Source organism: Apium graveolens, chromosome 6, assembly GCF_009905375.1.
Source record: "Apium graveolens cultivar Ventura chromosome 6, ASM990537v1, whole genome shotgun sequence".
NCBI classification, from domain to species: Eukaryota; Viridiplantae; Streptophyta; class Magnoliopsida; order Apiales; family Apiaceae; genus Apium; species Apium graveolens.
The window spans coordinates 64,025,424-64,053,160 of record NC_133652.1 but is presented as its reverse complement, the minus strand read 5'-3'; the positions used below and the strand labels follow the sequence as shown (position 1 = coordinate 64,053,160).

The 27,737-nt window shown below is 33.1% G+C and overlaps 1 protein-coding gene across 2 annotated transcripts; it reads left to right on the top strand.

Annotated features, from left to right (window-relative positions):
• Positions 1 to 785: 785 nt before the first annotated feature.
• Positions 786 to 25,685, top strand: LOC141664415 (uncharacterized). 2 transcript variants are annotated; one of them, XM_074470357.1, is made up of 23 exons: positions 786 to 1,094; positions 1,775 to 2,159; positions 8,595 to 8,711; positions 9,379 to 9,461; positions 9,597 to 9,743; positions 9,833 to 9,981; positions 10,069 to 10,199; positions 10,344 to 10,466; positions 10,598 to 10,671; positions 11,519 to 12,100; positions 13,058 to 13,169; positions 13,321 to 13,458; positions 13,753 to 14,082; positions 15,368 to 15,641; positions 15,728 to 17,043; positions 21,291 to 21,693; positions 21,780 to 22,684; positions 22,817 to 22,882; positions 22,960 to 23,085; positions 23,646 to 23,737; positions 23,822 to 24,630; positions 24,745 to 24,966; positions 25,330 to 25,685. In XM_074470357.1, exons 1-22 carry the CDS (start codon positions 961 to 963, stop codon positions 24,963 to 24,965), a joined length of 6,717 nt encoding a protein of 2,238 aa, XP_074326458.1. In that variant the 5' UTR covers positions 786 to 960; the 3' UTR covers position 24,966; positions 25,330 to 25,685. The 2 variants fall into 2 exon arrangements, with proteins under 2 accessions (XP_074326458.1, XP_074326457.1); XM_074470356.1 differs by having other exon boundaries at positions 23,493 to 23,737.
• The last annotated feature ends 2,052 nt before the right edge of the window (positions 25,686 to 27,737 follow it).

The window sequence follows — 27,737 nt, the reverse complement described above, 5'->3', positions numbered from 1 at the left end:
AATTATGTTAAAATATTACACTAAATAATTAATAAAATTTAATAAATTTAAGGGTTATAAATTTAAATTATAGAATATTAAAATTTTAAAAAAATAATTACAATTATTTAAAAGCAACCTTGCGATGATGTCGTAGACTTTATATAATACTAGCTTAAAACCCGTGCGATGCACGTGTTCTGTTAATATTTATATTTTATATAATTTTATTGAAATTCTAATATAAATAAATAAATACGTTAATTAATAACAATATAATTATAATTTGATTGTGTATAACTTTAAGTTAATATAAATAGTATAGTATAAAATAGTATATGGTTGATAAGATTTGAACCATTAACGTTATCTATAAATAATAATTAAATGTTTGATGTTGGCGGGGTTTAAATTTGTGAATTTGGTTAGTGTATTTATTTATAAATATTAATATAAATGTTTGTTGTTGGCAGGATTCGAATCTCGAAATTTACTAGTAATTTTATAAATAATAATAAAAATGTTTGTTGTTAGCGGGATTCGAACCTGTAAACTTGGTTGGTGTATTCTTTTTAGTATTCGGATCTAACGATTATGATCATTTGGTTAAGAGATCTGACGGTCGTGATTGAAAGAGATAACCAAAAATAGGGTTAACCAAACTACAAATTATACCCCTATTCATTCGGTTATTATAGTTTAGTATTAGTATAAATTAGTATAGATTCACAATCTACTGATCATTAGTAAAAGAGATAAAAAGTAAGATATAAATATAATTGAATATTTGTCGTTTCTCTGTGTTAACATTGTCGAGGAAAAAGTCCTTTGGCGCTCTATGTAAACACCTCATTCCCTCTGTTTTTTCCTCCGACGCTACTCTCCGTGTTTCCCTTTCCTCCACATTCTGCTGCTATTAAGCCCTAATATATACATACATATACACACAAACTGTAATAATAATAACTTATTTAAAGAAAAATGATGGATGATACAAAAAGAAAAGAGCTCTTGCATAGATGGAGAGGTATTGAAGAAGAAGACGAAAACGACGACGATGATTCGCCGATTGCTTCTAACAAACGGCGTCGTTTCCAACAACTTAAAGAGAACTGGTGCTTTTCATTTTTCCTAATTCAAATTGATATATATATTTTTATTTTTTTTCATTACTTAGCTTCCACAATATTATTTATATAAATACTTTGTTTAATTTATAATGAATTGCATTTTAGTTTAAGTTACACCGAAAAATGATAAATTAGTGTACTGTGGACTGTACATGTGTTTTAGCCTTTTAGGTCTCTTCCAGGGTTGTTGATTTCGGGTTTATGCTCGTGTTTGAGATTGGGTTAATGATTGAAGTATTTATATATTAATTCATTACTTGATTCGTTACTTGACTCCCCCACAGTTGGATATATAATTGTGTTAGTAGATGACAAGTTGCGCTTTAGAGTTGGTTTTACTGAACCCGAGAAGTCATTGTATTGATAGGTCTTTTCTAGGGGGGTAATTTCTTAAATTATGCAAGTGTTGTGCAGTAATTTTGTGTTGTTTTTTAGTTGACCAAAATTTGATAAAAAATGAATATGCGGAAGGAATGAAATGTTAATGAACGAGCTATTCCAGGTCATATTCAGATCAATTGAGTTGTGTTGTGTCATTTCGGGTTTTGTCTATTTAGTTGCGGTGAGTCATGCTCATGTTCATGCAACACACTGGCATTCTTTGTCTTTCGTCTCTCGTTTTCTGTTCCATGTGTGTAACACAGCCTGTTATTCATATCATTCAGGTTTTCAGACGTATTTAACATTTTGATTCATTTGCCCAAAGAAAATCACATTTCGTGTGGCTATAGGGATTTGATGGGACCACTTCTAGAAACATTTTATAATTATTTTGAAGATAAACGCCAAGATTCTCCTCTTAAGATTTTATGGAAAAGGATTTCTGAGGAATTAGGTCGTTGCACACAGTGTATTTGCCAGCATCATCAAGCCCAAGAGAGTTACAGTATGGAATATGACTCCATTTCAGTTGGCCCACTTGTTTCTGTCTTGCAAACACTTGATGAAGAAAGGGTGACTGAACATTTGAAAGAACTTAATGCTAAAATTGCACAGGGCGAGTATGATCCAGCTTGTGTCAATGATGAAGTTGTTAGCATCATGTTTGAGGTAATTTTGATGATGAAATATCTTATTTAAACTTCGTGCCTGTTTGAAAAATCTTAAAATAAGTAACTTATGATTTAAAATTAATAATTTACTTAAAAGTGATAAGTAGATGAATACTTATAAGTTATGCAAGAGTTTGGTTAATTTTACTTATAAGTCACATTTTTTTTAACTTAAGTGAACTAAAATAAATAATTTTTAAATATTATTATCTTAATTCATGACTTTTAAATTAACTTAACATTTAAAAACATATATTTAAAAACTAAAATTAATAAAAAAGTGAAAAATTAAAATAAGTTGAGAAAAAGTACGTCGTTACTAACATTCAACTTATCAGCTTATAAGTTGTAAATTCGGCTTATAAGTTGAGTCGATAATACTTGCTTATACTTTTTAAATGTGAACTTGTGAAGTCATAAATAATTGATGTATTAGCTGTAGCCTGTAAACTAATATAATCTGTCAATATGTTACTGAAATTTATATATTGTAGTTTAAAGATATACACTAGTAGAGATGTTTAAAAAATCCGAAGCCCGAAATCCGATCCGATCCGGAAAAAAGCCCGGTTCGGCCCGGCCCGCGGGCCTTAAATGGACCTTCTTTTTTCTAGAAAATCCGGCCCGGCCCGAAGCCCGGATAAAAGCCCGGATTTAAAAAAGCCCGGATAAAAGCCCGGATCACAAAAAGCCCAGATAAAAGCCCGGTTCGGCCCGGATAAAAGCCCGGGCTTTTTGAAAAGCCCGATTAAAAAACCGTTTTTTTATATAGAATTTGAAAATATACAATACTTTTTATGATTTTTAAAATAATATATCATAATATTAGAAACAATTAAAGTATATATGATTATTTATATATTATATTAAAAATAATTATTTATTTCGGTGTCTAAACTACTCTATCTAATATATCAAGATATTATTTTCTCTGATATTTAAACTACTCATAATTCGAGTTATAAAATATTAAAATATTTTTTTAATATATAAATAAAAAGCCCGGATAAAGCCCGGTTCGGCCCGATCCGGCCCGGCCCGCGGGCCTAAAACGGGCCTTATATTTCTTAGGAAGCCCGGCCCGGCCCAACCCGATTTTTAAAAAAGCCCGGCCCGATCCGTTTTAAAAAAGACCGGGCTTTTTAAAGCCCGGATAAAGCCCGGCCCGGTGGGCTTTTTGTGCATCTCTATACACTAGCATCATACTTTTGAATAGATCTACGCTCTACTATACCTAACACAGTTGATAGCTATTGCCCCTTTGGCATAATCTCGAGATAATGTGGCAGGTAAACTGTTAAAGTGTGAGGTAAAAAGGTGATGCTTTATATTGTGGAGATAATATAGGTTTTATCAATATAGTCCTACAAGTGTGAGCGAGAGATGCACTTGAGGAAGAATGTTATTTGATGATTTTGTGGAAATGAACTTAAACCTATTTAATAGAAGTATATGACTTTTACCTTTTCATGAAACTAGTTTTCGTCTGTGATATTATAGTCATTTTCTTTGAATCATTAGAAGTTACTTGTCTAACTATTTTCTCTGCAATATTTCATTAGTCGTTCTTACTAGTGTTTCTTTTGCTGTTTTACACACAAGCTTTAAGTTTGTTTTTGTATGCTAATTGTTTTCCTATTTACTTAATTAGTAAAATTAGTTCAGTAATTATATTGGTCGTCTATGAAGAAATACACTCGCGCGCGCGCACATACATATAGAGAAAATAATGCCAAAAATACTACATTTTTTAGAGCAAGTGCCCAGAATACCACTTTTATTTTTTGTCCAAGAATACCATTAATTATACGTATTTGAAAAATCGGTATTTACTAATACGTATTTCAAAAATGGGTATTACGTAAAAAAATTAAAAATTTAGAAGGGTCTGTAGGACTATGCATATCATATCACATGCAGGTATAGAGTAACATTGTTGTTATGGCGGTCGTCGACCAGTCGATTTGAGAAAGTCGACGGGAAAGCTCGACTTGCGAATTGTCGACTAGTCGGTCGTCTTGGTCAACTAATCAGTCGACTTATTGTCTAGTCGGTCGACTAGTGCAAAATCCAATCAATATTTAAAATGAAAAAAATAAAAAAATTCTAAAAACCTACTCTACATCAGCAACAATCATCATGCTAATTTCAACTTATATATCTTTTTGAGCGTGTGTTTATGTATGTATAAATTGATTAAACTTGATATACATGCAGTATATTTTGTTTATATATTTGTAGTATATAGAAGGGAAAATAAACATGTTTGTGTTTAACATTTCTATTTTGTTATTGATATACATATGCGTATTATTATGTTCAACTTTTGTTGTGGAATGCCACATATATAAGATATATATTATTATATATAGGTATCGCTGAAATGAGAACCCCAATATTTTGAGAACTGAGATCTAATCTCAGCCACATATTTTTTATATTTAAACTCAATCTCGGCCACATAAATATATATTAAATTTTATACTTCCTTCATCTACCCCATTTTCACTACCCAGCCCACTGCAACCCCCTCCCACCTCAATCGTTCCCTTCCGGAGACCACTTCCGATGATCGTTTCCGGCAGCCCAAAAATTCACTAGTCGTCTGAAACAAATCACCACTACCAGACCATTACAAATAACCACAAAACCACGACACTGACTGCCGTCACCATCCCATCTATCACCACCAGTCACCACCTGTACATCACCAGAATTGTAGAAAAATCACCCGAACTTAGTAGAAATCATCGTAGTCAAATAAAAAATTACATAACCGTCATTAATAATCACCTTACGACGCCGCCATCCTCACCTACACATCAATACACCTTCACAACATCACCCGACATCACCCCCATATTTACCACATCATTTCATATCTAAAAATCACCGAATTTAAACAAAAGTCACCAAACTATTGTATCGCCTCCAATAATCACCACCTTTTTCCGCCTACATCACTACAACTATTATGCCCAAAATTTGTTATAAACCTTGTTCGGTCAAAACCGGGTCAATTGGTCAGAATTGGGATATTGATGCCTAAAATTAAGGAAAAAATAAGGCAAATATTTTTATCATAAAAGAAGAAGGCGCGCACCCTTATGCTTACAGGAAGATTAATGCTAAAACACTTTAAATAAACAAGGCGCGCCCTCATTGTTGAAGATGGAAAGCCCTATTGTTACATGAAGAAGGGAATTTGGGTGATAATCTGAGTTAATTACTCACCTATGGAAGGTCTTAGGGCGCGCCCTAAGTAGAAGAGATGGCTTGGATGGGATTTCAGCATGTTTGCTTAGACGGATTCTTTGGAAGATTGAGATTATTATTACTCGCCTATTTGCTGCAGGTACTCTATTGAAGAACTCCTTGTAATGCAACCACAGGAAGGCGGTGTCCGTGGTCCGAGACCTCCAGGGGTATGCCTTAACGAAAGACCTCCTCTTGTAGTCAATGAGTGTCCTCATTGGGGATGTAGGGTAAACTCTGGTATATGCTTTGGGAGCTCTGTCTCTGTAGTCAACGGGTGTCCTCGTTGGGAGATTTTGGAGTATCCTGCACTTTGCACCCAAAAGTTTGGGATCACTTATCCTGCAATCTAATAGGGCTCCTTATCCGAGGATAAGGATGCGTCCAACATTTGGGGTGAACCACGACTATACCTGCGCCCACGGACTAGAGAAACAACTGGTAGCGGAGGGTTATCATTGGCCAGAGAGATGCCTTATTTGTAAAGTCTCGAAGCCATGGACGAGCCTTGGGCCTTTGTGGTTGGGCCTCATCGGTGGACATTCCTAAAGCTGGTAGAAGACGGTTTTTAGCAGGTTTCCTACTGAGTCTCGGGACAAGAGATTTAAGCCCATTAGGTTTCTTGTTCCCCAAGAACTACATTGACTTGATTTCCTATAAATGAGCAAATTGTAAGGGGTCAGAAGCGATAGCGCAAAGGAGACACCACTAACCCTAAGCAATCTCAGACACCAATAATCACCACCACCAAACACTGTTCACGTTTTCCGACGAAGAACCACCGTCACATATCTGGTTTCCGGTTACAAACCTCAGACTTTGTTGCTACCAAATTCCTTCGTCAACAACAGCCACTATCACCGTCATCCTGAATATACACATCCTACCTTACAAAAACAACTATAACTCAAAATCTCAAAAATTAACAAAAATAAGTATAAAAACCCAAAAAATCACCAACGACGAGTTACGTTGATGATGAACAAATCCGAAGCAATAGATTTCGTGTGAGATGATAATGGTGCCATTGGCATATAGACTTAAGTACGTCGGATTTGGTTGAAGAAGAGAGGGAGGAAAGAGAGATGGGACGAAGGAAGGAGGACGACTACGGTGCTGGGAGATTATTGGTGGTGGTCAGAGGTGGTTCTCTGAGAAGGGAGGAAGAAAAAATGGGCGAGGGAAAAAAAGATAGATGAAAAATGGGAAAAATGTTAAAAATGAACGGTTTAGATTAAAAGTGGTTTACAAACTGTGTGACTATAATTAGATCTCATATCTCATATTAGTAATAAGGGTTCTCATTTGAGCAACACCTATTGTATATATATATATATATATTCTAATTAAGACTAGTCCACGATTATTCGACAAGCTGGACCTCCATCGACCCCAGTCGACTTATCGACCTGAAAAGTGAAAACCATGCAGAGTAGTAACCCACTTTTATATATTTTAAACATGATACCCATTTTTTAATTGCATATTAGTGATACCCAATATTGAAATGCGTGTTAGAGTTGTATTTTTGACCAAAATAGGTATTTGTCACCAAGTCTAAAAAAATGGTACTTCGGCCAATACCATACGGGTAGCACTTCATGCATAACACCTTCACACAAAGAACACGAAACACTTTATTTCTCATAAAAAGTGACTTGTTAAGATTAGAATCACAAAATTTAACAATACTTAAGCCTAATATATCGAATCTAGCAGAGTTTCTCATATGAATTTTAAAAATTAATTCTAATATAGGATCCAGTAAATAATCATATATATATATATGTTTGTGTTTTTGTAACAATGAAATTATATGTAATAATGTTATATTTGATTTAGTTTATTATTTCATATTTTTTTGGTGTAAAAATTAGAATATAAATACAATTAAAAGTAAGATTCCAGAATTTAAGATTCAAAACGAGATTCTAAATTTTTTAGCTTATTTTTATAAAATAATTATTCATTTACATTTTAATTGTCACCACATGATTTTTAAATAAATATTTGAATCAATAATTAAATATTGAAAAAGATTTATGTAAATTTTGTAAAACCTTTAACCGAGATTTAAAAAGATTCGTATAATTTATATGATTCAAAAACAAATTCTTAAAAATTTGTAAGATTCAAAAGCAGATTCTAAATTTTGTCATAATTTTATTTTATTTTTATGAACAAATTATTGTTTGTAATTATTTTTTTGGAAGCACCATAAAAATAGAAAAAACCTGTATATTTTTTTCAATTTTAAATCAAATTTTAAAAATGGTTCTCTCTTGAGCGCTAGCAGACGCGCGCACACACACACACGCGCACACACACACATACGCACACACACAAATAGTGGTTACATCGTTCTTTAATTTTTTTGGATGCTAATTAATTATATCCTTTATATATAATAAGTGTAAGAGACTTCTTATCCAAAATTTTGGTCCTATACCGCCAAAACAATCTCAACCGTGGTATAAATAATAATAAACGATTAAGATTATATTTTATTAAAAACAAGTATATTCTTAATACAATCATAAATAGAAATTGATTACATCATTCTACCACAATCCAAACATCAATTGCGATACAATTTCCTAATACTAGATAGAATATAATTAAAGATTTAACCAATAATAAATATAAAAGGATTACATAGTTCAATTATTCAATAGATTAAATATGATTAGATATTCTAATATACATAGTTGTAATTCAGTTTCATATTCGTATAGTTTTCAGTATATGCATATTTGTTGCAACAATATTTCAACAAACTATCAAAAATAAAATTTTAACATCATCAAATATAACAATATATATGTATATTAAAAAAATTTATAAAATAAATTTATAAAAAATAAAAAAATATAAAAGTAAATTTAAAAAAACTGTGCATCGCATGGGCCGCACGGGCTATAAGCTAGTGTTCTTTAAATTTATTGAACTAAATTAAATTATCATGTACCATTATATTTTGTTGCATTAGGAAGCCTTCTATTGATGTGAAGTTACGTACGTTTGCCTGCTTGTCAGGCGCGGCTAGGGACACTTTTTTTAATTGTTTGGAAAAATACCTGTTTGACTTGTAATATTGTGTGTTTATTGGTTGATATTTCCTTAATTTAAATACCAGTTATTGTTGTGGATCTTCTTATTGTTTCCCATTGTGTTTCAGATCTTTATGTATCCCATCTTGTTGGATGATCAATCATTGGTTGCCGAGTTTCAAATATTTATTGAAGCAGTTGATAATTCTCATGAGTTGACTTTAGCCGGACATCAGCGATATCCGGTATGAACTTTCATCCTCTTTCAAAGGCATGTCTAGGAAAAAGGCCCTGTCCTTTCCATCTTATCTTTAGCTCCAACCTCCAATTGAGAGGAGCAAAACCAAAGGGCTCCTGCATCACCTGTTTCCTTCTCTTTTATGTTATTTAGGTTCATGTAGAGTTTTTCCTTCTGTTTTGGTTTATATAAATTGTAAATTTGCAGGCATTTTCAGTACGGTGGAATTTCAAGTACCAATTACTTGTGCACACCTTTAAATAACTCAACTTATATTAGTAATCTCGTAACATATTCCATAAGGTATAAATTACCGATCATTCATATATCATCTATATAAAATATAAAATATATAAATATATCTGCAAGGCTTAGCCTAGTGAATATTCCTTGTCCTTGGTAACCAAAAGGTCAAGGGTTCTATATAAAATATGCATATCTGCAAATGTGTGCCTGAGTATTTGAGTTCCTTGAACTTGACCTAACCCAAGAAGTACACACACACACACATATATATAATGTGTATCTGTAATTATTAAATAGCAGTAATGTGAATCACTTGGATCAGGTGCTCACCTCCCATTGTGTCTAGGCCTCATAAAAACTTTTGCACTTTGGTGCTCCTCATGCCTTTATATAGACTGATATCATTCTCTCTTGCTCTCACGTGTCAGGGAATTTATGCACTACTTTTCCTGAAATGTAGAAGGGCAAGGTCCATTGGTTTCCGTCTTGCTGTGCATGCAGGAAAGTTGAGGTATTTTTGTATGTCAATGTGAAAGTGCAGTCATGAGGGCATTTCAGATTGATTGTGACTTCCGAAATTGCTTGCCACGCTTATAAAAAGCGTGGCTGATCGATTGGTTATAATTTTTATATCTTTAAACTGTAGAGAAGCATCAGAATTAGAAGGTTTACACCCTTTGCTCAAGAGGTACATAGGTTTCTTGGAAACAGAAGTTGTTTCATCAACTAGCAAGAGTAACAGGCCAAGGGTACTGCTGGAGCGAACAACCATATGGCATGGAATCAAGTCCTTGTAGGAAGCATTTGTCTAAGTTGAATTATGCACATTTAATTAACTATGTATATGCTAGTACTGATGTGATGCTCCATCTAATTTCAAAGGCTTGGGTTTTTAGAACCTCCAGCATTCGAAGAGGGAATCTTGGAGCACTACCCTGATTTTCTGAGCATAGTTCTGAACCATATAAACGATGATTCATTGGAATTTTCATATGCAGTAAATTGCCTGAGAAACCTCTTTGGAATGCTTGGTACACCTCCCCTGCTTCATTGGTTTGTCTACTTTTCTCTTTTGCGATGGTCATTATTAAGTAACTAATGCTTTTTAATTTTTTAAGGATGTAAGCTTTGGTTAACGGCAATATTGTCTCCAAGTGTGATCCACAACACACTCTTGAGTCAGTGTTTCCACACTCGAAACGAGAAAAGCCACAAAGATATATTTGATCTTTTCCAGCCTTTTCTGCAGGCAGGTGCTTCATTCTGGCATTGTTAATACTTAATATAGTTGAAATCCTCCTCTAGACTCAAATCTTTTCCATGTTTTTTCTTATAAGGTTGTACATGAGCTTAGATATTATGTAACCGTTTTTTGTTATCTCATTTTTCGCAGTCCCTCGAAGCTTTGCAAGATGGAGAACATGAAAAACAACGGAGAAAATGCCTTTATTTTCTGCTACACCAAGTGACTGTCAGCAAAAACTTTAGCAACTTGATGAGGAAAAAGGCTTGTCAGGTGGTTATCTAATTGGCTGAATGGGTGAAAAAATATCTATTATATTTTTTTTAAATAATTCTGAAATGAAAAGGCATTTACAATATTCAAGAATTACCAATATTCTGCTATTTAATGTAATATTGTTGCAGATAGCTCTTCGCATTGTCCATCGAGGTTACCAAATGAATCCGCCTTGCCCTCCTTTCGAATGTGCACACATGTGGTATGTACTTGGTCTATATGACCTTATTATGTTGTTGTGTGGAGGACAGTAGCAGACTGTATCACATCACATTACAAAATTTATTAATTTAATTTAAAAGTATATTACCTTGTGCCTCTCGGACTACTAGTTTAAACTATTTATTGGACTAGAAGGCTGGAAGGCTTTGCTTTCAGTTCTCTTTCGTATGCATTTAGGTTTTGAAGGGATAATTGGAATAGAAACACATGAACAAGAACAAAACATATGGTTTTATGGTTAAAAGAGAAATGTAGCAAATGCTTGAGAAGTCCGATATATTTCTTTTAACTACTTTTCTTATTTTAATTGGTAATGAATATATAATTTTTACACCCTCTGTCCCATTCATTTCTATACACTTTCCTTTTCTGGAAGTCCCTCTCAATTCTGCGTATTTCAAAACTTACTAAAAATAGTAAAGTTTTATGATATAAAAAGTAACTACATCCACTACTTTCTTCCACCCCACTCACTTTTATACATTAAATATTGATTGGTCCGACAACCTTACCCACTTTTCTTATTTTTTTTCCACTAAGTTACACTTTTTCTTAACCTCCATACCCAAATCATTCGTATAGAACTCAAAGGGACGGAGGGAGTAAAATATTTCACCATTCCTTTGAATTGTAGATAAAGTCTGTCCCCCTCCCCTGCGTCATCTGTGTAGTGTCAGTTCATGTTGATAGTACACAATGATTACCAATGGGCTTTGGTGACTGGAAATAAGGAAGTAATTAGTTGTAGAACTACCAATACAGAAATATGTATCGTTTTGAATTGCACGAGTTTGCAGTGGCATATAATTAACTTTTGTGTTGGACAGGGGTCCGTCTCTTGTGTCTACTCTCAGAGACTCCTCGCTCCATAGTTCTCTTCAGCAACCTGCGTATGATCTTATTCAAACTATCATAGTGTCTGATGCTGCAGCATTAATAGCCGCGATGCTGAATAGACAAAGGTCTTCAGTTAGAAGCATGTCATTTGAGTTCAATGATGAAGATGAAGATCGAGGGCTTCCCTTTGCTCTTGATCTAGATAAGGATATTAGTTGTTGGAATGAGTTCAACATACAGGGTAAAATTGCAACACTGGATTCTGAGTACTGGATGTGCATGCCAATGCTATGGGCCGACGTATTAGTTGACACTGATCCCTCCGTGCTTCCTGTATCCTTCTCCAAGGCAGTGTTTTGGGCTTTATCTCGTCTTTCTATGGTGGAAGCTCCTAGTAATAACGAAATGGCTCTGCCAGTTAGACACTGGTTGACAACTTGTGCTTCAGAAATTTCTCATCTCTTTGGGTGGAAGGTTCCATGCAGTTCGGATGATGGTGGAGATGAGAAAGAGCCAAAGAACTCGGCCAAAGTCTCATCACTTTGTATTGCTTTTGTCAGAACATTTAAGAGGTTAGCACCATTATATCTATGTGTACACACTTCTGCTGTGTGATTCATCTTTATACCCAGAAACGTGTATGCAAACTTCCTGCAATTCACATGGGCAATGGATATATATTTAGTGTTAAGATCATGGTTCTGATGATCTTTCAAATGCACATAAAACTTAGAATATTAGATATGAGTGTTATAGTTGAAAGTATGAATTTGCAAAGTATAAGAGGTTGAAACTATGACTTTAAAATATATTAATTTGAATGAAATTAAAAATATTACACTTATGCAAGCTTTTAGCTAATCTTAGAAGTGCGGCAAAAGGTGCTGCAAATGTATAGGATTAAGGACAGACCCAGGTTGTTACTTGTAGTTTTAACTTATTAGTCGCAAATTTTTCCCACCTGAACTTCGTTCTAATTTTTAGTAAATTAATAGATTATTAGATATGTACTGGATTAGCCTTAATACAGATTTTTATAATTGTTGGTTGTCACTTCTGATTAAAAAATGGTTGAACTATCGTAATTTGATTATGATTTTATTCTTTTTCATTTGATGACATGTCCTTCTATTGTATTATCATTTTTCTGTTCTTAATTTGTTCACACAAATAATTATTTTTAGTTGCTGTTTTCTCTTCTCACTATGTATTATGTAGTTTTACTGCAATGTCTTGATCCTTTAGTAAAATATTTTAACCTAAAAACAATTGTTAGTAAAAAAAAATAGATTATTTATCATTATATGTTATCATTGCTTGTTTTTTTATTCTATAAATTTCTAAATGAATCTAGTGTTGATTTGTGATATTGAAAATTTCTGATTTGCTAATATCCTTTTACTAGAATATAATTAATGTATTGTTACTGTATTTAAACAAACAAAATATATGTCTTTAAATTTTATTGAAATAGTTCATGATGGATTAAGAAGTCAAATCATGGGTTATGATAAAACTCTACATTACAGATTAAGTATGCATTACATCGTTCGAATGGATCATGAAGAACTTTGGAGGCAGTGGGCGTGGGAACCAAGGATGGGTGAAAGCTTAATACTCTTGCTAGTGGAACCTGAAGATGTAAGTTGTTTGCACACAAACTAGTTACACTTTTTACTTTGAAGTAATAGAATATTGATTTTATTTGCTCTGTTCCAAACCCAAGCATGTGAGAGACGTGCTATATAAATGTTCCCAGTATATAAAAAGCTGTATCTTGTTGGTTATGCAGAGTTCTAGGCAAGTTGCAAGGCATATCCTTGAACACGTTTCGAGAAGGCGTACTCTCGGTTCTGGTTTGCAGTTCCTTTGCTCCTTCTCATCTTCGTTACTAGCTGTTTACCTAGGGTTGAAGCATGCCCTGAAGCTTGTATGTTCTTATCCTTGTCATTAGTTATTCATTTGGTAACTATTGTACATTTTTAGCTAATTTTGCATGTAGTCTGTAGTTAATCACTTGGAAGCTGTTTAAAAGTTTGTTTCAACATATGTGCTTCTATGACATTATCGTGGCTGGATGTCAAATGCACTATTGGCCCAAATATTGGCTATACAAAAGTGATACATGGTTTCAAAAAATAAATTAATCTCTTTGAAACTAGATAATTTTTTTTTTTGTTATATTGTAATTGCTCTCAGTTTATGTTACTTTTTCTTTCTCCAGGTTCAACTGGAATCTGTTGTATGTAAATTCCACACTTTACATAATTTTTTCTTTGTTCTATGCAAAGTACTCAAGGAAGGAATTGCATTTAACGAGACCTTGCCCGGAAGTTTATCTGATAATGCAAGTACCTTGAAGTTTTCTAATGATGGTGGATTTTTGCAGCAGCCAGTTTTTAATTCTATATCTAACAGTTCTGAGGGGCATCTGTTTGATGTTGATTTATTATCATGGGAAAAGTTTGGCTGTTTACTATCTGCAGTTGCATGGCCTTCTATTTTAAAGTGCTTGGCAGAAGGAAAGGCTTTCATAGACTTCAAGATATCCCAGGTATTATTACAGGCCTTTACTAGTTTGATTTGTGCTACTTTAGCATTTAAATCTTGTTATTTCCTACAGGTGCATCTTTATGCCGCTATTCTTTTGTGGTTTTTGAAGTGAAATTTATGAGATTGAGTGTATAAATATGGATATAAAAATATGATACCAATTTTAAACACGCATATATTACTATTAACTGGTTTTAAATTTGTGTACCAATAGCCAATATGAAATCTGGACATATGTTGGCTTGGGAAACAAAATATAATCTAATTTAATATATTAAACTCTTTGCGCTAGACTGAAGGTTGAATCAAAAATATAGAAGAATGGGTTAAATGTTTGGCGAAATATATAAGATGATTAGTTTTTCTTATTAAGATAAAAAAAGATTCATATGTTATATTTAATGAATATCAAACTTTTTAACATTATGTACACTCAAAGGATGTTTAAGTATGCTCAACAATTAACACCTAAAATTAGAAAAGAAAAACATATTCGACGGGGTCCACATACAGTGTATTGAACCAATATAGATAGAAAAATATTATTTTACTTTCACATATCTCTCGTTAAAGGAAGGACTACAACAATCTTGGTGTATTTCCAACAAGTCTTTGTATAAGATGTTGTCCATATGATTATAAAGTTTTGTTCCTATCTCCTGTTTAGCTACCAAGATAAAGTTACTTTTCATGGATTTGTAAACCAGTGTTAAAGGCTTGTGTCATAGCATAAAGATCTATAAGTTGCAAATCTAGAAGCACTGAGCATATGCGAACACCTTTCTGGAATCATACTGTGACAACCGGGTCAAATCCCGAGTCTTTTTCGAAAATCGGGTCAAATCTCGGTTCCGAGCCCGAAATAAGCCAAAGCATAATGTACCAAATGCAGCCAACTTGGGTATTCCATAAGCCCACCACATGTACTTTTGCTTTCTAAACTGAAATCAAGTACCAAATCTACTCGATATAGGACTGGGGTGTTACACATACCCTTGTAGTATGCAATCTACACCCCATGGTCGAGTAACAGTCATGCTTTATCATCAAAATGAGACACTTACGGTCATGGTACTCCTTTTGGGTCAAGGTGTACGAGTCTACTAATCCAGTGTTAGATTCTCATGATTCAAAATTGATGACATTATATAGTTTTGCTTGTTTTGAATATTTGAATTCTTCTGTTTGCTAAAATAAAATAGACATTGTATAATTTGAGGGGTCAGTTGTCTTGTAAAGAGTATGTAAACTTTTCAAAAATATTCTGATTATGTTTTTTGTTGCAGATGACATGCATTCGCCTACTTGAGATAATGCCTATTATATTTGAAAGGCTCCAGCCTTCTTTTCTCAGATGTTTGGGAAATCTAGGAATACCGGTCAAGAATGAAATTGATTATAAGTGGCTTCTTGATCTGGTGGACTGGGGGAAGTCAACACTTTCTGTTGTAGTTAGGTACTGGAAACAGACATTCATTTCTTTGCTTGATTTATTGAAGTGTTCCTGCAGCGATAAATCCTCTTCACTGATCAATGCTATTGATATACTCGTCAATTCTGGTGGGTTTAATTTTATCAACTTTCCATTACATTTTTTATATTTTTTTTTTGTGTTAGACGTTCTTATTTTTATCTTGGGAATGCAGAAAGTGTTTCAATGGAGAAGTTGATAGAACAAGTATCATGTCTTTCTGTTTCATTGGTTAATGAAGGCATGAATTTGGAACCTCAATATTCTGAAGCCTCTTTGTCTAGAAACTGTAGGAATCAATCTGTACGACCGCTTTCTCTTGAGAAATCAGACATACCAATTCTAGGCTCAACAACATTAGTTAAAGAGGAAAACAGCATGATAGTACTTTCAGATGATGATTTGGATACAGAAATTTCTGCCAATGTTGTTATTCACTCTCTGTCAAATCAGTTGGATTGTAGTGTAATTAATAACGGCGCTTCTGTTATATCTCTGCAAAGTATGTTACCCAGTAAAAGTGTCTCCAGCAGCATTACTTCAGCAGATACTATTGAGGTTCCTCGTCGTAAAGGTCCTCTGAATTCTGTGAGCATTGTTTCTCAGAAGCTGGAGTCAGATGCAAAGAAATGTTTACCAGGACAAACATCTTTAATCGAACCAAAATCTATGGAAAGCATAATTAGGGAGACAAGTCCCAACTTGACCAAAAATGATTCTTTGAACTCTCGGCAAAAGTCGAAGTTGAAAAATCATTCTGATAGCATCATAAGTAAGAAAATCATTGATTGTTTCTCGTCTCAATCTGAGAATAGCTCATCACATAAAACTACTGAAGATAAGAGACGGTATCAAGGCACCAAAAAGGTTGGAGAAGATGCTAGGAAAGTTACTAGAGAGTTGGTGCATGATGGTGAGAATGATCCACTGGAATTAGCACTAAGATCAGCAGGACGTCAACAGACAGTTATGTCAAAAGTAAATGGAGTTGGTGCAAAACGGCGAGTTATACAACTGGACTTACCTGTGGACAATAGATATGGGTATATACATCGGCCAGATGGTTTGCAAAATCGATTCAAGCCTCCAAAGCTTGATAACTGGTATAAACCCATCCTTGAGCTTGATTATTTTGCAAGCGTGGGAATAGCTGCTCCAAATGAAGAGGAAAGTAAAACTTCTTGCATATTGAAAGAGGTTCCCGTTTGTTTTGAATCGCCCGGTGAATATGTTTCCATATTTCAGCCGCTGGTACTGGAAGAGTTTAAAGCACAACTACAAAGTTCCTTTATGGACATGTCTTTTTCTGAGATGCATTGCGGAAGCTTATCTGTATTGTCAGTTGAGAGACTTGATGAATTTCATATAGTTCGCGGTGTTTGTGATGAGATTGATACCTCTGGACCTAAAAGTTGTGTAGAAAATGATCTCATTTTACTCACCAAACAACAGCCACAAAATGGGTATCAGGATGTGCACATAATGGGAAAGGTATATTCTCCTTAATATGTTTCTCAAGGTTTTACTTCAGAGTTTTCATCGTATGCATAATTTGTGCCTTTCTTTTTGTTATTGCTACAAGTCTGCTTGCATTCGGCAAATAAGAAATTTGTCATTGGTAACTGTCCCTACTCCCTATTAATTGTTTCTTTATAGTTGTATTTCTGAAACGTGGTCCTCCCTCCGTCCCTTATTAGTTGTCACATTTGCAAAAAAAAAATTTCCCTAAATAGTTGTCCAGCGCATATTCCAATACACTTTTTTAGCAAGTCTTTCCATGTTTACCCTTATATTTTTGTTCCAATGTTTGACTTTACAACTAATACACACACATCTAACCCAACATTTAATAGAATAATCAGGGGTATACATGGAAACAAGCTATAAAATTTAATTTTTCTTAACACATGTGTTTTTGCAAATGCGACACCTAAAAATGGACCAAGGGAGTACATAATATGTGCTAGCTTGATTATACAAATTGTTGACTAAAAGTCCTTGAAAGAGATAGTGAAAACTGACGGCAGGAATTTTTTTTCTAGTCACCCCCAATTTTTTTTGTTTATTTTGTCCTTTAAAAATGGAGGACGTTCGTTGTTTATATATGTATATGTATGTCTTGGTTTATTTTATCTACTCATCACCTACTAGACCCAAACAAATTATTCAATTATCCATAGATATACCTTTAGTTAATGTGTGCGAATCACGACCCAAGACAAAAATAATTCAATAGAATAGTATGATCATGCAAGTACTTATGATCGCAAATTGAAATAAATAAACAAATAGTTATTAACTTTAAAATTTAAATTTTTTAATTAGATTATTAACTTTCGTAATAAAATACAATTTAAAATTTTTAATTAGATTATTAACAATACAAATCGATCTTAATTATTAAATATGTTCATATGAGTACTTTAAAAATATTTTCCCAAATAAGATTTTCTATTCATACAATTTTTTGTTTGATATGAAGTAGAGGAGCATCTTAATACTGCTACTTCTTTCTATTTGTTTAACACGGATTTATAACAATCTTGTTATATATTAATATATCCAAGTCAATATGTTGCATGAAAATTTGTGCATACGTTTTTTTTATATAATTTTAACATCCGTATGGTTGAATTGTTTCGATAATAATTAATTTATAAAATTTTAGGCCGGGCTAATAAAGAACTTTTTTAGATACTCTTTTCATACACACAAACACATATTTATTTATAAAGTTTTCAATAAATTTGTAAGTTAAATCTTGACATGATTCTAGTTGTATCTTTTAAAGCTTGTCGTATAATTTTGTCGTATAATTCAAGTGAACGGTAAAAAAAAAGAGAGATTTTATCTGTAAGGTAAATTTATGCAAATTAATTCAGGATTAAAAGTAACATAATTTTAGAATATTAATATAAGATCATGGAAATGGCCTTCCTCTGAACATCGCGAGGTTTTTAAGCAACTGATTCCTTGACTTGGTATCAGAGTTCAAGCTGGCTAGCGGGAGACTCAAGACTCCTTGCCGCCCTTAACATTTCTTATAATTTATCATGGACACAAAAGGCAAATTAATGCCCCAAAAATACGTGACCGTGATCCACTCTTTGACCCATAAATGGGTTTTCGAGTGGAAGGGTGTGTTAGAATATTAATATAAGATCCTGGAAAGGTTTGTTTTCCTCTAACACTTTGAGAACTTAGAGTGACTGACACTGAACATTAGTGAAATCAAAATATTGAATATAGTTATATAATGATATACAACTAAAAAGGTTTTTCATTTTTGATAAAGAGTACATACATTATATGTGAATATTAGTTGTCAGGGTCGATAATGAATATATATATATATAAGTAAATATAATGTGATTTTGTAATTGTCTAAGATAAAATTGTACAGGGATCTCTTCAAATTGTACAAAAAATAAATAAATGTGAAATCCTAGTTGTGAGGAAACATGGAATTATAGAAATAATATCTTTTGATTTTCTATATTGGTTGAGGATCAAACTAGGGATCCTTCAAATTTAGTTATAAATATAGATGTGATGGGATTGTGTTTAAACTTGTGTATGTCTATTCTAGTCGCATTTGTCTTTCTACGAGTATTTTGTAAATGAATAGAATTCTTCTAAACAATAATAAATTAAAGAATATAGAATAAAAGTTTCTTGAATGAGTATTTTTGTGAACAGAAGATTCTAATCACCAATAATGAATTAATAAAAATATATAATTGGAGGGGCAAAACTAAGTACGATATTAGCAAGTAGTTAGAATAAAGAGTATAAGTAAATATCGAATATAAAAAATATACATTTTTATATTAAGTATTTGTAAGGAAATGCAGCCAATATCTATACAAATATTATATATATATTTATATATATTTTTGAAAGAGATAAGATTATAATTTTAGCCAACATATAAATAAATTAATAAAAACGATTTTAAGTGGTGAAAAAAACAAATAGGATTTTGGGGTAAATCCAAGTTTGGAACGATGAGATGCCATTGAAAAGGGGTCCAAATTTTAATAATCAACAATTATAAATCAAAAGAATAAAGGTTTTCTATACGAGTATTTTTGAATGCATGGGATTCTAATTAACAACAATATATTGACATATTAAAGAATTAAAAAATAAAATTAGAGGGGTGGGTGTTGTACGAAAATACCTACTTGTGGTGTTCAATTGCCCAAAATACCTAAAGGCAGGATGTTTAGGCCAAAATACCCACGGAATACGCATTTGGGAGATGTGCATTTAGTATTTCAAAAATTTACAAAGAACAAGCATTACCGAAATGTGTACTCAATTTTTTCCTATAGTGGATACGCATTTTAAAAAACGAATATGCATGTCTATCACGATTCATGCGTATACAACGGGTATTTTGGGCACTGTTCAGCTCCTTTAGACATTTTGGGCAGTTTGACCCAAAAATGAGGTATTTTGGTCATTTCTTTCAAACGAAATACAATTTATGGTGACTTAGTGAGATAGTAATAAAGAATCTTTTTAACTTTTTATAAAGAACATAGACATAAGAGGTAAATATTAAACATAATAAATAATTATTATTATATATATATGGTTAAAACAAATAGAAATGGGATCCTGAGTATATATATAGACACTAGTATATAACCCGTGCGTTGCACGGTTGTTTTATCATTATATATTATAAAATATAGTTTTAATATATTGCTGTTGGGATTCGAACTTTATGCCCTTAGTATAAAAACTTTACAATGCACCGCGGTTATTTTTATCATTATATATTGTAAATTATAATTTAAATATATTACTGGTAGGATTCGAACTTTATACTTTTTATATAATAATTTTTAAGATTAGGATTTTTCTAGTGTGTGCCCATGGGCTCATGCTAAGAATTAGTGCTTGATGAGGTGTCCACAAAATATTGGTAGAGCGCTCATTAGTAATGATGGACCCCCTGCATGCACAAAAATCTCCACCAATAAAATTTTTACAACTCATCAATCACACTTTCTTAGTATGTGCCCATGAGCACACACTAGACAAACCGTTAAGATTATATTTAACGGTTCTCATCAGTTTCATCTGACTGCTTTGGATTGAGTGACCAAGGACCAACAACCAAACTTTTAATGTTTCGTCTTTAATATAATATATATATATATATGTGTGTTTAAAACAAATAGAAATGGGATTTTGAACAATAATGTAGTATGGAATAGGATATAAAGTGTTGAAACCAAAACAATTAGGATTCTAGGGGTGAACCAAATTTGGTACAATGAGATAACATTGCAAAGGGCTTCCGGCTTTTAAAAAGTTTAGATTCTGCACCTAATTTACTTTTACTCTGCTAATCTTTTTGTAAATGTATGAACTTCAGTTACCCATACTGGGTCTTTTTAATTCATTTTTTTTTGTGAAGCTGCACTATTATTACATAAATAATACTTTAATAGTAAGTTATATATGAAGTTCTTTCACTTGTGACGACATTATTAATGTTCAGTAATTAGGACATTTTAACCGCTTGAATAAAATGTTAAATGACACTATCCAGACTAGGATCAACATGCAATGAGTACTGGAAGCATTTTAAATTGATTTGTCAATTTTTATAGATTTCTGATCACTGGAATCTTCAATTTATGAGTACATTGTGCAATTACTCTAAAATATTTGTTCACAAGTTTGGTGTACTTTTCTGACTAGAAAAATCTGCATCTCAGGTAGAAAGACTTGAGAAAGACAGTAAAAGAAGATCTAATACCCTTGTAATCAGGTTTTATCTTCAAAGTGGGGTTTCTCGTCTGGATCGAGCTAAAAAGCTTCTTCTTGTACGAAGCAAGTGGTTCATCAGTCGTCTCTTGAGCATTACACCTCAACTACGAGAATTTCAGGCATTATCATCAATAAAGAATATACCTCTGCTTCCTATAATCCTAAATCCCATCAGTTGTCGTAATGGTCTTAGCGAATCAAGGAAAAGATACCTTACAAAGCTGTCCCAACCATTGCAGCAAATATTGAAAGCTTCATATAATGATAGTCAAGTTCAAGCAATCAACTCTTGCATTGGATCACTAGATTTTAACATGGATTTTAGTTTGTCTCTTGTACAGGGTCCTCCAGGTGACTTTTATGATAATAATAATAAAATATGCCGTGCTTTTGCAATATTTAGTTCGGGGCAACATGCTGAATAATATTTTCGTCAGGTACTGGGAAGACTCGGACTATTGTGGCAATTGTCAGTGGTCTGCTTGCTCTGCACAGTACAAATGATAAGAAAAGGGAAAATCGTAGTATAAACTCTGATACTTCTTCTGGCACTAGTTTGAGGACGCATATTAGTCAATCTGCTGCAATTGCAAGGGCCTGGCAAGATGCAGCAGTGGCCCGACAACTAAATGGCGATGAAGAAAATAATGGTAAATCGATGTGTAGCAGAAGGGGAAGGGTGCTAATTTGTGCACAATCTAATGCTGCTGTTGATGAATTAGTATCAAGAATATGCGCTGAAGGTTTATATGGTAAAGATGGATTGATGTACAAGCCATTTCTTGTTAGGGTTGGTAATGCAAAAACAGTTCATCCAAATTCACTTCCTTATTTTATCGACACATTGGTTGAAAGTCGTATGACTCAGGAGAGAATGAAGGCTAGTGTACCAGGTAAGGACACGAGTGCAGACTCTTCAACTGTTCTGCGTTCTAAACTTGAAAAGCTAGTAGACCGTATCCAGTTCTATGAAGCAAAGCGTGCTAATTTAGGGGAGGGATCTGGCTCAAGGGTGTTGTCCGAAGTTGATGGCGGTGTAAAGGAAATGTCTGATGCAGAAATCGGTGCGAGGTTGAGAAAATTATACGTGGACAAAAAGACAGTCTATTCAGATCTTGCTGCTGCTCAGGTGCGAGAAAAGAAACTTAATGAAGAAAGCAGAGCTGTTAAACATAAACTGAGGAAATCTATTTTAAAGGAAGCTGAAATCGTGGTAACTACATTAAGTGGCTGTGGTGGAGATCTCTATGCAGTTTGTGCCGAGTCTATTTCAAGCCATAAGTTTAACTCCCCGAATGAGCATACTTTGTTTGACGCTGTTGTGATTGATGAAGCTGCTCAAGTATTTATTCTCTTTTCCCTCAAAATTTGTGTTTTTTTTCTTTTCCGGTATGTTGGTTCTGTGGATTTGATATTTATATGATAAAAATTTATCATTTGCTTCTCATCTGCTTATCACTTAATGTTTTTACAGGCATTGGAGCCTGCCACTCTAATTCCCCTACAGTTGTTGAAATCAAAGGGGACTAAGTGTATCATGGTAAGGACCATTGAATAATTTTCATTATTTGCAAAATTAAGCCAACAATTCCATACTTAATAATTATTTTTTTGAAGGTTGGGGATCCAAAGCAGCTTCCAGCGACAGTAATCTCTAATGTTGCAAGTAAATATCTGTACCAGTGCAGCATGTTTGAACGTTTACAAAGGGCTGGTCATCCTGTCCTCATGCTTACTAAACAGGTAATATTTGTTCTATATTTAATTGAGCTACATACGATCATGTGTACCTGATACTTACTCATCTTCCTTGAAGATTGTTGTTGTTTTACTAGAGCACAAGATATCTTGTAGACAGTTTGTTGATGAGTTGAGTGGTTTCTATGGTTCCCTGAAAAATTTGTCGTACCACCTTTTGTTAGGCGTCATCTATATGTGACTTGCTGTTAAAAAAATGTCAGACTCGCATTGCTGAAGTAGTAGAAAATCTTTTTTTTTTGTAAAATATAGAAGTACATTTTTGTGTAACTCAAGGATTAATAAAATCTTCCCTTTGCCTAAATAAAGGTTTATAAGAAATCGTAGTAGAGATCTGCAGATTTCCCTACCCCCAAAAAAGTCGCATTGTTAACAAATTCTTCCACGTTCAGTATAGGATGCACCCAGAGATTTGCAGATTTCCTTCTTTGCATTTTTACGATGGCAAGTTGTTGAATGGAGACGATATGTCTGTCAATGAACTGAACTTTCATAAGGCCAAAGCTCTTGGACCATATGTATTTTTTGATATCGTTGATGGACAGGAGCTTCGAGGTAAGAACACTGGCGCGTTGTCTTTCTACAATGAGTTTGAGGTTGATGCCGCAGTTGAAATACTCAATTTTTTTAAACAGAGGTAGTTTCTGCTTATCATTGTTTGTCAGAATAAAAATTAATTTAGCTGTCCTCTGCATTTTCTCACCTTTGTTACTTTGTGCAGGTACCCATCTGATTTTTCAGGGGTAAGGATTGGCATAGTAACTCCTTACAAGAGTCAACTCTCCCTATTGCGCTCCCGAATATCCAATAAATTTGGATCTTCAGTGACTGCTGTGATGGAATTTAATACTGTTGACGGTTTTCAAGGACGGGAGGTTGATATACTAATTCTTTCTACAGTCAGAGCATCTGCATCATGTTCTGCAGAACACAAGATACCCTCTGGTAATATTGGGTTTGTTGCTGATGTACGGCGGATGAATGTTGCTTTGACTAGAGCAAAATTTTCTCTGTGGATTTTGGGTAATGCTAAAACTTTGATGACAAACAAGAACTGGGAAGCTCTTCTTAAGGATGCCAAAAAGAGAAATCTGGTGATATCAAGTAAAAAGCCGTATGATTCCATCTTCAAGTCAGCTCAGAATGATAATTTAGTTTTAGAATATTCTGATGACCATTCTGTACATTTGAAGCATGCTCAAGAGGATAAAGAAGTTGGCTGGCATGCTGAAGAACAATCAAGATACGCAAAGAGTTCCTATGCGAGGAAAAGAAGATGCACAGGTGTAAGTGCTCTGAAGAATTTAAAAGAAGACGACAGAAATACTTCTCTACCGAGAGAAGCTGATAAACCGAACAGTACAAAAGCTAAAAGTGATCATTTATCAGCAAAAAAGGTTGTCAAGTCTAACATTGCAAAAGATATCAACTCCAGCATTAGAGAACACATAAAAGGTGATAAAAGTAGTAGCAAAATCAACAAGGATAAACAACACAATCTGGGAACTTCTAATTCGGGTGGTGGGGAAGGTAATATTCTTTCTTCGGGTAATTTTCTTTTGGTCCAAAGAGATAGCTGGCCCCAATACCTTTGTGGATGTGATTTAAGGCAGCAAATGATGGATATTAAAATTACTATTGCAGGTAGTTTACAGGAGATTAATGGGATCGATACAGCCGTAGCTTCTGATTCCAAAGCAAACAAAAAAAGGAAACAACAACGTGATGCAGTTGATGCTATTCTATCTTCAGCTCTCATATCTTCAAAGAAGTCTGAAACATCTGGCAAATTGTTGCCTTCTAAAAGACCAAATTCTCAAATGAGTGCTAAAGTTCAGTCTTTTAGACCACCAAAGTCACGATAAGGCAAGTTGTTATTTCCCTGATTCATTTGTATGCGGAAGACTATGTGGCATGGTGATTCAAGTATCTTGAATTCCTACTATGTTATGTTCGTAAGTGTATGTACGTTTGACTTTTATTTCATGTTAGTACTTTGGAGTTTGTTCTTGAATTTGGGAAAACAATTTGCTTAAACATTAAATTTCAAAAATTTAAAGGCTATATTTTACTCTATCAATTCTATTACTTTAAAAACAAAAAAGGGGATTGAGGACAAATGAACTATGTGATGGAATGCTGTATGTGTTTGTGATACACCTGGTATGTAGTGGCTTATGGTTCTCCATATGTTTTTATGCATCTGACGATATTAGTTCATTGTAACAGATGCCTCTGGAATTTTTCAAGTATTATACTTAAACAGATATGTGAATACCATGCTATGAGAATTTCATCAAGATCGCTCGACGAGTTGCATGGATTTAAGGTAACTTGTATAAACCTTTACTGGCTTTTCCTTTTTGCCCACAAGTTTCCTATTAGGTTAGATGTCCGTGAGAACTAAGTTTTGCGTATCCCCTGAAAGCTATTCTATTTTTGTATGGATGGTTGGTTGGGTTTCCAATGATACTGTATATATTTCTGTTGCAAGTGTACGATAGTCATTTTGTAAGCAACAGACAATTTTTAACTCTGTCTTATAATTCAACTGCATATAAATGCGTTCCTCAATTTAAGTTGGACTAGGCTGAATTCCTGATACTAATTTTCAACATTAGCTCCAGTGACCTACAAAGTATAGGAGGATGTTCACGATTCTAAGCAGCTGGGGTGAAACCTCAATTTTTTTCTAATTATTAGCATTTAGCCGTTCCTATACTGGCTTAATATGCAATTTTTACGGAAAAAGAAGCTGATAAATATATTGATCTTCAGATGGCTACACTAAATCAACAAATAGGGACTCGGTAATGTAAATTTGTTGTTGCTTAATTTTTAGTAATAATAATTGAGAGCAATAACTCAATATTTTACATTTTCTCTATCATGTTTGATACACACACCAATGCTGAATTGCTGATGCACATTTTAAGACATGCATGTTCAAATCTGCGTTATCGACGTCAAATGTAATACTTTATCTTGGTAAATGTAAGTCAGAAATGTGCATTATATATTTAAGAATTAGAGGTGCATCCTTATTCCCTAACACTTGTCACCCAAGATGTGATCTGTGGAGTTTAGTTTTGTAAATCTGCGTGTTAGAGCATATTCAAGATAAGTACAAGTACATGTTAGCTATGATTTGTTTGTGGCTTAAAAATATACCTAATAATAATATGTGAAAAAAACCTACTCCAAGTACGACACCTGTAGGGTATAATATAATTTTAGATACCTATAGAACCTACATCCGTTAATGAGAAGTCTATGTTATTTCCCTCTCAAAATTAAAATTAACTCTCCAACTTATTGTACACTCTCCCCATACAAAACTTATCCTCTACAAAATCTGATCTTATTTAATTAGGGTTATGTGAAAATGTATTAATCATTTTTAATAATCATATTTAATACATATACATATGTATATTATGATTATTGTTTTAATTTTATATTTTAATTATAAATAATGTTATGTGTTAAAACATTTTAACAAAAATACTATATAAAATTTTAAATTTAACTATAGTTATTAATTACTTTTGTATTTATTATAATTTACATTTTATATAGAAAAACTACTGATAAAATAATATGATAATAAAAATTTAGTTAGGTGTCTTATAATATATAAAAGTATTTTTTGTTAACTAATTTTTATCATGTTTAAAATATTAAAATAACATCATTAATTATGCCTTTATTTAATATATATTTTTTTTGTTTTCAGTAATATTTTAAGAAATAATTGATTTTTATTAATAATTCTTTCATAACTCTTTTAGGTAAAAGATAGCTGTTGAAAAATAATCGTTAAAATTTGAAAATAACAAAATTATTTCTTTAATATAGCTAATCAATATAGCTAATAGCACTCAAACCTAATTTCTTATCAATTTAGCAAAGTTTACGGGATATCTATTTTATATGTGGTCAAAGCATCGAAGCAATGCGTGATGGGCTCTCTCTAATTTATCAGGGAAATTTTTATTCTAGATAATTGGTAATAAATAGATATATTTTATTGCAGTACCAAATTAGGTATTGTGACCAGATTTGTTATATTTATTTTAAAATTGTATTAAATTTAATCTAATAATTCATTTAATGTAACTTTTTTTACATATACTTATATATATGTAAATGGTTTAAGTTTTATTTTCATTAACCATATAATTAGAATAGTTAGTAGTTAATTTAAATAATCCAAAAATTAATTAATAAATATTACCAATAAAAAAATATCACATGCATTGATATAGTATATGTTTATGTAGATATTATAAGGAAGAATTTAGCAAAAAGAAATTGATAAAAGACATTTGAATTTGAATGGGAAGAAAGTAAAAATGAGATTTAAGAAGAAATGAGGAAATTGGAGAATTATGAGAAGAGATGCACAAGAAATGGGTTGACTCGATTTGTTAAAGAGGGGATAACTATCCTCTTGTCACGAGTTTGAATCCACGGCAAGAAAATTTATGATTATGTCTCCTGAGTCAGAGCATCTCGCTTAAATGCGGTTTACCTTGGTTCACGTGGTTTGCAGGCTATTACGTCTATTACGTGTTACGTTAGTTTATGTGGTTTGCAGGCTATTACGTGAGCCCATAAGGTTTACTCAGTATGCA

What these genes read in the sequence shown, in the direction of transcription:
- LOC141664415 (XM_074470356.1), top strand. Translation starts at nt 961, where the DNA reads ATGATGGATGATACAAAAAGAAAAGAGCTCTTGCATAGATGGAGAGGT. An exon ending in TGGCATGGAATCAAGTCCTT is followed by an intron (nt 9,744 to 9,832) that starts GTAGGAAGCATT and finishes CTAATTTCAAAG; the next exon opens with GCTTGGGTTTTTAGAACCTC. An exon ending in ATGTGCACATAATGGGAAAG is followed by an intron (nt 17,044 to 21,290) that starts GTATATTCTCCT and finishes TCTGCATCTCAG; the next exon opens with GTAGAAAGACTTGAGAAAGA.